This window comes from Hordeum vulgare, chromosome 1H (genome assembly GCF_904849725.1).
Source record: "Hordeum vulgare subsp. vulgare chromosome 1H, MorexV3_pseudomolecules_assembly, whole genome shotgun sequence".
Classification (NCBI taxonomy): domain Eukaryota; kingdom Viridiplantae; phylum Streptophyta; class Magnoliopsida; order Poales; family Poaceae; genus Hordeum; species Hordeum vulgare.
In genome coordinates, this window is record NC_058518.1 from 506,233,700 (window position 1) to 506,244,481 (window position 10,782).

Genomic DNA, 10,782 nt, shown 5'->3' on the forward strand with positions numbered 1-10,782 from the left:
TTATGGTACATAAAACTAAAAAAGAAGACTGGACACCGTATAAGTTCAACAGGACGCTGGAAATGCAATTGGAAATTCGACAGTGGTGACATTCAAACTGTTTGTGTCACGTCTGCTGTGTTCTTCAGGCCATCTGCAGCGTCAAAACACAACAATGTCGTAAGAACCACTCGCTGTCTACATGTCCAACAGACACAAACGCTTAAAAACTGCATAACCAAGGGCTAACAAACTGCAGATGTAAAAGATAGATATATGATCCACACAGTGAGCCAGCAAGGCATAATAATACTGATGAACCATCAAGGTGGCCAACAACAAATCCATGGCAAACAACATGATGTAGATCAATGTTCACACAAACAGTTTGCAGCCCACCAGACAAGGCAAGGCAGACAGGAAAAACATCCGGCTTGACCACTCCAAATCAAGCCTTCAACCTAAAAACCAGACTCGCACAAGTCTCCGGCTCTCAAAGTATTGATTGATAAGACAAGACTCGTGATCCTCTCTCTACTCGATCAGATCGTCATCGTCATCTGGCAGTGGCTGCGCCGCTGCAGCCGCAAGCTCAGCCTCATGCCTGCACAAACCACATCAAAGAGCAGTCAGCAATTCATTCATTCAACTGACTGTACAAAACCGAACCTGAGCAATCCCAGTGAACAAATTTGAAAACAGAGGAAGACACTTACTGTTGCTGCATGGCCAAGTCGAATGTCACTTCCGGGGGCTTAAGAGCCACAGCTTCAACGAAGTGAATGTTGGGATCACTGTCATCATCAAAGATTAGTTAGTACCAAGACGGATGATGCAAGGATACAGCCAGAAAAAAGGGGAAAGGCAATTACCCAGCCAGCTTCCTTGCAAGATAAAGGAATGGCTTCTCAAAGTTGTAGTTGCTCTTGGCAGAGATCTCATAATACTGCAGGTTCTTCTTCCTGTGGAATGTCACCTGCTTGGCCTTAACCTGCCTGTTCTTCACATCAACCTTGTTCCCGCACAGGACAATGGGAATGTTCTCACACACCCTGCAACATGTTAATATACAGACATCAGAACACCCTGCAACATGACATTGGTGAGGACAAAGGTGATTGCTTCAGAAGCAAACCTGCACAAGTCCCTGTGCCATGTAGGAACATTCTTGTAGGTCAGCCTTGAAGTGACATCAAACATGATTATCGCACACTGACCATGGATACTGCACAAATGATTAAAGAACAGCAGTGAGTCAACCATACATACAAACAGTAAGCTAAGCATTTTCCATTGCAGAACCGTAGTTAAAGCATAGGCATCAGCAGACACTTACTAGTATCCATCCCTAAGTCCACCAAACTTCTCTTGCCCAGCAGTGTCCCAGCAGTAGAATCGGATCTTTCCACAGTTAGTGGTGAAATCCAATGGGTGAACTTCAACACCAATGGTGGCTGCAAAGGGGAAAATTTGTTAAATTTCTTAGCCATGATACATGCCAAGCGGTAGAGGTGCACAAAAAGAAACTTTCAGACATACGTTCATATTTCTTCTCAAACTCTCCAGTGAGATGCCTCTTCACAAAAGTGGTTTTGCCTGCAAACAGATAACAGTATCAGAACCTCTGCTGTCACCGGGGGAGAAGAGTCACAAGACAAAGCAGGTAGCCAATATAGTAACAAGTGCAATTTGAAATATGGTATGGTAGGTCCATGCTTGATTAGAGAACATGATGCCCGAGGAGCCGATATAGCAGAATAAAAGCACTAATACAGTACAGAAACAAAACTATCGAGATATCAAGGGATTTTTCACTAGTAAGCACAGCTATTACTTCCATTGCACCTAAACACAATTCTAATAGGCAGACATTTTTATACTGGTGCATGAAAAATGAAACATTTCATAACCAGTCTTTGCCTATCAGTAATGTTTGATCTAATAATTCATAAAACACACACTCCGATGTTCAAATAATCCTTTTAATGCGTATAATCTGCTTGTAATTTTTCAATCTATATACAGTTGCTATAACTATTGGGGCAACTGCGTATAAGAACAGCCCTGTCTTGTTACGGAAACTGTTTCCTATTGGTAACATATATGATGTAAAAGCATCAAGACCTCATGATATAAATCCCTTCCGCAACTACCGACTCTGTTATCGGTGTGTTCCAAAACGGAAAGCATCGAAAACTGATTATCCCTTGCAAACGAATCGCGAAACCCTTTCGTGGCACGGATTACAATCAGCCCCGCAATCTGTACCACCTACTACAGCATCAGATTCCATCCGTAGGCCGCGCAAGGCCGTAACACGACTCAGATCTCGCCGAAACGACGGCAACGAGCAGCCGCATCGGACAGATCACGGATGACCTAACCTACCAGAACCACACAAACAAGACAGAGGGGGAGCTCACCAGTCCCTCCGTCGCCGACGATGACGAGCTTGAAGCTGGGGTAATCGACGGTGTTCTGGTTCGGCAGCGCCTGCGAGAAAGCCAAAACGAAACCAGATCAGACCTCTGCCCGGCCGCGGATCCGACGCGGAATCAAACGGAGGACGAGCGTGCGGGATCGGACGGGATTAACTCACCATGGGGGGGACGCGGTTGAGAGGCGGCGGCACGGGAGGGAGGCAGCAAAACCCTAGCTGGGGGGGAGGAGGAGGAGTATTTCGAATCGGAGTTGGGGGAGGCGGAGGAGGTGGGGGTTTTATATAGGCGGCTTTTGTTGGGATTCTTTTTTTTTCTTTCCTGTGCGGGGGCGCGTGGGTGGGTTAGCTTTGGATGGACGCAGGAATTGTGGCCGCTGGATCGGCGCGGGGGCGCGGGGTTGATTAGCTTTGGTCCCACGCGAGGTTGCCGGCCGTCCGATCCGGCTGCTGCCGTTGGGTCGGGGATGCGCGGCGGCGTGGGCTGTGGCTCGGCTCTTTTGTGTGTGCGCCTGCTCCAGAATTCCAGAAACAACGGTCGGCTCGGTCCACGTATCGTGTGATGGGCATGGGCGGCTGCATCCCTCGCCCGATTTCACACTTTGGGCCATGGCCGAGTACACTAACGCTGCTTTTTCTTTTTTTTCTTCTCTCTCTCTCTCCGGATGATGAGGGAAAGAGCGGTGCTTCTTTCTTTCTCTTTTTCTGTTACAAACGAACCGTTGCAGGCAGAGCTTGAGAAAAACTTGCAGTGTGTTCCATGTCTCACTTAGGTCACTTTCCAATGCATTGATGTTAAGATGAGGTGTTAAGCATATTAAATAGTTTAGCAACTAAAGTCTCCAATGCATAGTTGCTTAGCTTATTGTAGCTAAGCCTTCTTATTTAATGCATTTGCAACTAAAGTTGTGCATGCATTGGTGCATTTTCTTCATTTGATTGTTTTACCTAGGTTCACGCGCTTAACATTGTTTTTTCCTCAATCACTACACTCATCTCTCTCCTATTAATTAACATGTCACATCAGTTTTTTTACCTATGTGACAGCCTTAGCACATGTACAAGGTGGAGCATTGGGAGTAGCCTTAGGGCATGTCCAATGTTTAGCCCATACGTGTTGCCCCGCGGGCCAGCTAGGCTCGGATGCCATGATGACAGTAAAGCTATACCATGTAGACAAGAGGTGACTCTTGCATTTAGAATAATTAGGGTACTCAAGGGATTGGACTCCCCGATCCCTGCGTCGCCCGAGCCGGGCAACTCGGGAAAACCATAGTCGCCGTCGTCCTAGCCACAACCTACCACCAACCCCCCGCGTCGCCGTTGCCGGAGGGCCGGTCGAAAAAGCTGCATCGGGCCCTGGGAAGGCGGTGACGGGGCCGTTTCTCTCCTCCCTCACCTCCAAACCCCCTCCCTCCGCCCGCCTCTTTCGAGATCCGATGTTCGGTGGCGTCGGCGGCCTTCATCGGCAGCGAGGCCTCTACCCTGCTTGCTGATACGTTTTTAATTTATCTATAATTTTTGATTATTTAATGCTATTATATTATCTGTTTTAGATTTTTTATATGCATTTATATGTTTTTTATATTATTTTTGAGACTAACTTAGAGCCTAGTGCGAGTTCCTATTTTTTCCACGTTTTTGAATATTGGAGATAAGGAATATTAAACGGATTTCAAACGGAATAAAATCTCTGGAAAGATTTTTCTCGAACCAGAAGACACGCACGAGGCTTGGAGTAGGGGGCAATGAAGTTGCCGGAAGGCCACAAGCCTCCAGGGCGCGCCCTGGGGGGTGGCCGCGAACCCTGGCTTGTGGGTCCCGTGTAGGTCTCCTAACCCTAATTCTTGGCTTGTAAATTTCCAAATATTTCCTCTTGTCAAAAAGAGCCACGAAAATATTTTTACGCCGCCGGGAGCCTCTATTCCCGAGAGATCCAATCTGGGAGCCATTTCCAGTAATCTACCGAAGAGGGAATTGATCACGGAGGTCATCTACATCAACTTCATTGCCCCTCCGATGATGTATGAGTAGTTCACCACAGATCTACGGGTCCATAGCTAGTAGCTAGATGACTTCTTCTCTCTTTTTGATCTTCAATACCATGTTCTTCATGATCTTCATGAAGATCTATTCGGTGTAATACTCTTTTGCGGTGTGTTTGTCGAGATCCGATGAATTGTTAGTTTATGTTCAGATTATCCATGAATATTATTTGAGTCTCTTCTGAATTCGTATATGCATGATTTCATATCTTTGCAAGTCTCTTTGAATTTTTTGTTTGGTTTGGCCAACTAGATTGGTAATTCTTGCAATGGAAGAAGTGCTTAGTTTTGGATTCAATCTTGCGGTGTCCTTGATACGTCTCCAACGTATCTATAATTTTTGATGGTTTCATGCTACTCCCTCTGTCACGGTTTAGAAGGCACAGTTAGACTTGCGTGCGTTTCCAAAATAGACAAAGATTAAGGCATGTTGCATTTACCCCTAGCAGCTAATTAGTACTTCGTTGTACTACTTCTATATGCATGCGTAGTGTGAATGTTATTTTTAACTCATTTTACAGCCAATCAATAACCACCTAGGTCCGATAGAATTTGCATGCACGCCTTCTAAACCATGACGAGGGGAGTATTATCTTGTCAAACTTTGGATGTTTTGCATGCCTTTTATATATTTTTTGGGACTAACTTATTAACTCAGTGCCAAGTACCAATTTTTGTTTTTTTCATGTTTTTGACCCTTTCAAAGGAGGATTTTGAACGTGGTCCAAACGGAATGAAGCTGCCAAAAATATTTTTTCCGGAACAGAAAAAGATCGGGGAGCCGGAGAATCAGGGCAGGGGGCCACCAGGGACCCCACGAGCCCTCATAGCGTGGCCAGGGGGGCCCACAACCCCCTGGCTTGTGGGCTCCCTGAGGCTCCGTTACCCTAGTTTTTGCGCCTATATATTCCCATAAATTCCATAAAAAATCAGGATATCATTGAAAGTACTTTTCCGCCGTCGCAAGCTTGTGTCTCCGCAAGATCCCATCCGGGGCACGTTCTGGTGCCCTGCCGGAGGGGGGATTCGGATACGGAGGGCTTCTTCATCAACACCATGACCTTTTCGATGATGCGTGAGTAGTTCACCATAGACCTACGGGTCCATAGCTAGTAACTAGATGGCTGTGACAGCCCTAGACCGACGCCCATAAGATTCCCCTTTATTTCCGTTTCCGTCGTGTGCTTATTTTTATTTGTTGCATCATCATGTAGTTTGCATCATCGCATCATGCATGGCATCTTGCATCGTCTGTCACGTGTGGTGTTTTGAGTGTTGTGCTTCGAGTGATCACCGAGTCGTAGAGCGATAGTAGTTCCCCCTCTCTCTCCTCTTGTTTCATTTTGTGGTTTTGCTAAAGTCCCGTTCTAACCCCTTTTAAAAAAAATCGTCTTCTTTTAAAATGTCCTTTTATTAAATGTGGGGGCAACCCTTGGGTTTAATTTTATTTCTCCTTGTGAGTTATTTTAAAAACCCTCTCTTTTTCTTTTCTCTTTTAAAGGGTTTTTATTTTATTCTTTAAAAAAAAGGGTTTTATGTTATTCTTAAAAAGGGTTTTATTTTTACTTCTTTAAAAACGCCCAATCTATTTTTTTTATATAATTGGGGTTTAATTTTTTTCAAAGGAGCAAAGGCATTTTTTATTTTAGTTTGTTAAAAAAATTTCTTTGTTTAAGTTTTTCTGTTTTAAATGTTAAAAAACAATAGGGGGAGGAGCCCAGCCGGCTAAGGCCTTCCCAGGTCCAGGCCGGCCCACCTAACCCCGCTACCCTAGCGAGCACGAGCCTCGCTCGGCTCGATCCCTTTCCTCCCGAGCGCCGTTGTCCTCTCCTCGTCTCCCTCGCGACCTCGCCCCTCCCCGTTCGATCCCCTCTGCCCCGCGTGCAAGTCCCTGCCTCGCCCTCTCCTCTGCGCCACCATGCCCCGCAGAAGTTGGCTGCCATGCCCGCCTGCACCGACTCCCGCCCGCCGCCCGCCGTGCTCTCCTCGGCCTCGGCCCTCGCGAGCTCGCGCGGCCGCCGCCATGGCTGCCCACCGCCTGCGCAAGGAGGGGCCCCCTGCCGGATGTCACCGGAGGTCCCCCGCACCGCCGGCCTCAGCTGCCCCTCGACCTCGCCCGCCTGCGCCCTCCAGCAGTGCCGCGCCGCCCTTGTTCCTGTTGGAAATATGCCCTAGAGGCAATAATAAATTAGTTATTATTATATTTCTTAGTTCATGATAACCGTTTATTATCCATGCTATAATTGTATTGATTGGAAACACAATACTTGTGTGGATACATAGACAAAACACTGTCCCTAGTAAGCCTCTAGTTGACTAGCTCGTTGATCAAAGATGGTCAAGGTTTCCTGGCCATAGGCAAGTGTTGTCACTTGATAACGGGATCACATCATTAGGAGAATCATGTGATGGACTAGACCCAAACTAATAGACGTAGCATGTTGATCGTGTCATTTTGTTGCTACTGTTTTCTGCGTGTCAAGTATTTATTCCTATGACCATGAGATCATATAACTTACTAACACCGGAGGAATACTTTGTGTGTATCAAACGTCGCAACGTAACTGGGTGACTATAAAGATGCTCTACAGGTATCTCCGAAGGTGTTCGTTGAGTTAGTATGGATCAAGACTGGGATTTGTCACTCCGTGTGACGGAGAGGTATCTCGGGGCCCACTCGGTAATACAACATCACACACAAGCCTTGCAAGCAATGTAACTTAGTGTAAGTTGCGGGATCTTGTATTACGGAACGAGTAAAGAGACTTGCCGGTAAACGAGATTGAAATAGGTATGCGGATACTAACGATCGAATCTCGGGCAAGTAACATACCGAAGGACAAAGGGAATGACATACGGGATTATATGAATCCTTGGCACTGAGGTTCAAACGATAAGATCTTCGTAGAATATGTAGGATCCAATATGGGCATCCAGGTCCCGCTATTGGATATTGACCGAGGAGTCTCTCGGGTCATGTCTACATAGTTCTCGAACCCGCAGGGTCTGCACACTTAAGGTTCGACGTTGTTTTATGCGTATTTGAGTTATATGGTTGGTTACCGAATGTTGTTCGGAGTCCCGGATGAGATCACGGACGTCACGAGGGTTTCCGGAATGGTCCGGAAACGAAGATTGATATATAGGATGACCTCATTTGGTTACCGGAAGGTTTTCGTGCATTACCGGAAAAGTTTCGGGCTCATCGGTAGTGTACCGGGAGTGCCGGGAGGGGTGCCGGGGACCATCGGGAGGGGTGTCACGCCCCAAGGGGTCTCATGGGCTATGGGAAGAGATAAACCAGCCCCTAGTGGGCTGGAATAAGTTCCCACTAAGGCCCATAAGGCTTGAGAAGGAAAAAACACAAGGTGGAAAGAGTTTCCAAGTGGGAAGGTGGAATCCTACTCCAAGTAGGATTGGAGTAGGACTCCTCCACCTCCAATTTCGGCCAAACCTTTAGGTTTTGAGGCTGCCTCCTCCCCTCCCTCCCACCTATATATACGGAGGTTTTAGGGCTGATTTGAGACGACTTTCTCACGGCTGCCCGACCACATACCTCCATAGTTTTTCCTCTAGATCGCGTTTCTGCGGAGCTCGGGCGGAGCCCTGCTGAGACAAGATCATCACCAACCTCCGGAGCGCCGTCACGCTGCCGGAGAACTCTTCTACCTCTCCGTCTCTCATGCTGGATCAAGAAGGCCGAGATCATCGTCGAGTTGTACGTGTGCTGAACGCGGAGGTGCCGTCCGTTCGGTACTAGATCGTGGGACTGATCGCGGGATTGTTCGCGGGGCGGATCGAGGGACGTGAGGACGTTCCACTACATCAACCGCGTTCACTAACGCTTCTGCTGTACGATCTACAAGGGTACGTAGATCACTCATCCCCTCTCGTAGATGGACATCACCATGATAGGTCTTCGTGCGCGTAGGAAATTTTTTGTTTCCCATGCGACGTTCCCCAACAGTGGCATCATGAGCTAGGTTCATGCGTAGATGTCTTCTCGAGTAGAACACAAATGTTTTTGTGGGCGGTGATGTGCGTTTTGCTGCCCTCCTTAGTCTTTTCTTGATTCCACGGTATTGTTGGATTGAAGCGGCTTGGACCGACATTACTCGTACGCTTACGAGAGACTGGTTTCATCGTTACGAGTAACTCCGTTGCTCAAAGATGACTGGCAAGTGTCGGTTTCTCCAACTTTAGTTGAATCGGATTTGACCGAGGAGGTCCTTGGATGAGGTTAAATAGCAACTCATATATCTCCGTTGTGGTGTTTGCGTAAGTAAGATACGATCCTACTAGATACCCATGGTCACCACGTAAAACATGCAACAACAAAATTAGAGGACGTCTAACTTGTTTTTGCAGAGTATGCTTGTGATGTGATATGGCCAACGATGTGATGTGATATATTGGATGTATGAGATGATCATGTTGTAATAGAAATATCGACTTGCACGTCGATGGTACGGCAACCGGCAGGAGCCATAGGGTTGTCTTTATACTAACATTTGTGCTTGCAGATGCGTTTACTATTTTGCTAGGATGTAGCTTTAGTAGTAATAGCATGAGTAGCACGACAACCCCGATGGCAACACGTTGATGGAGATCATGGCGTGGCGCCGGTGACAAGAAGATCGTGCCGGTGCTTTGGCGATGGAGATCAAGAAGCACGTGATGATGGCCATATCATGTCACTTATGAATTGCATGTGATGTTAATCCTTTTATGCACCTTATTTTGCTTAGAACGACGGTAGCATTATGAGGTGATCTCTCACTAAAATTTCAAGACGAAATTGTGTTCTCCCCGACTGTGCACCGTTGCTACAGTTCGTCGTTTCGAGACACCACGTGATGATCGGGTGTGATAGACTCAACGTTCACATACAATGGGTGCAAAACAGTTGCGCACGCGGAACACTCGGGTTAAGCTTGACGAGCCTAGCATGTGCAGACATGGCCTCGGGACACATGAGACCGAAAGGTCGAGCATGAATCGTATAGTTGATATGATTAGCATACAGATGCTTACCACTGAAACTATTCTCGACTCACGTGATGATCGGACTTGAGATAGCGGATTTGGATCATGTACCACTCAAATGACTAGAGAGATGTACTTTTTGAGCGGGAGTTCTTAAGTAATATGATTAATTGAACTAATTGTCATGAACATAGTCTAATGGTCTTTGCGAATTACGATGTAGCTTGCGCTATAGCTCTACTGTTTTTATATGTTCCTAGAGAAAATTTAGTTGAAAATTGATAGTAGCAACCTTTGCAGACTGAGTCTGTAAAACCGAGGATTGTCCTCGTTGCTACGCAGAAGGCTTATGTCCTTAATGCACCACTCGGTGTGCTGCACCTCGAGCGTCGTCTGTGGATGCTATGAACATCCGACATACACGTTACTGATGACTACACGATAGTTCAGTGCAAGATACTTAATGGCTTAGAAGCAAGGCGCCGAAAACGTTGTAAAACGTCACGGAACATAATTGATGTTCCGAAGAGATGAAATTGTGATTTCATGCTTGTGCCCTTGTTAAGAGGTACGAGACCTCCAAACAAGATTCTTTGTCCACAAAGTAAAGGAGAAAAGCTCAATCGTTGAGCGTGTGCTCAGATTGTCTGAGTACGACAATCACTTGAATCAGGTGGGAGTTAATCTTCCAGATGAGATAGTGATGGTTCTCCAAAGTCACTGCCACCAAGCTATGAGAGCTTCGTGATGAACTATAACATATCAAGGATAGATACAATGATCCTTGAGCGATTCGTGATGTTTTGACACTGCGAAAGTAGAAATCAAAAAGGAGCATCAATAGTTGATGGTTAGTAAAACCACTAAGTTTCAAGAAAGGCGAGGGCTAGAAGGGATACTTCGTGAAACAGCAAAACAGTTGCTGCGCTAATGAAGAGACCCAAGACTAAACCCAAACCCGAGACTAAGTGCTTCTCTAATGAGGGGAACAGTCATTGAGGCGGAGCAACTCTAGATACTTGGTAGATAAGAAGGCTGGCAAAAGTCGAGAGGAGTATATTTGATATACATAATGTTGATGTGTACTTTACTAGTACTCCTAGTAGCACGAGGGTATTGGATACCAGTTCGGTTGCTAAGTGATTAGTAACGCGAAATGAAAGCTACGGCATAAACAGAGACTAGCTAAAGGCGAGGTGACGATACGTGTTGGAAGTGTTTCCAAGGTTGATATGATCAAACGTCGCACGCTCCCTCTACCATCGGGATTGGTGTTAAACCGAAATAATTGTTATTTGGTGCTTGCGTTAAGCATGAACATGATTGGATCGTGTT

General features: G+C 46.3%; 1 protein-coding gene across 1 annotated transcript; it reads right to left on the bottom strand.

The window, feature by feature from the left end:
* Window positions 1–225: 225 nt before the first annotated feature.
* Window positions 226–2,687, bottom strand: LOC123451266 (GTP-binding nuclear protein Ran-2). The gene is made up of 8 exons (XM_045128239.1): window positions 2,579–2,687; window positions 2,403–2,472; window positions 1,519–1,575; window positions 1,316–1,433; window positions 1,115–1,204; window positions 852–1,031; window positions 696–773; window positions 226–583 (listed from the first exon to the last, which is right to left on the bottom strand). The coding sequence occupies exons 1-8, from the start codon at window positions 2,579–2,581 to the stop codon at window positions 514–516; spliced, it is 666 nt and encodes a 221-aa protein (XP_044984174.1). The 5' UTR covers window positions 2,582–2,687; the 3' UTR covers window positions 226–513.
* Window positions 2,688–10,782: the final 8,095 nt, after the last annotated feature.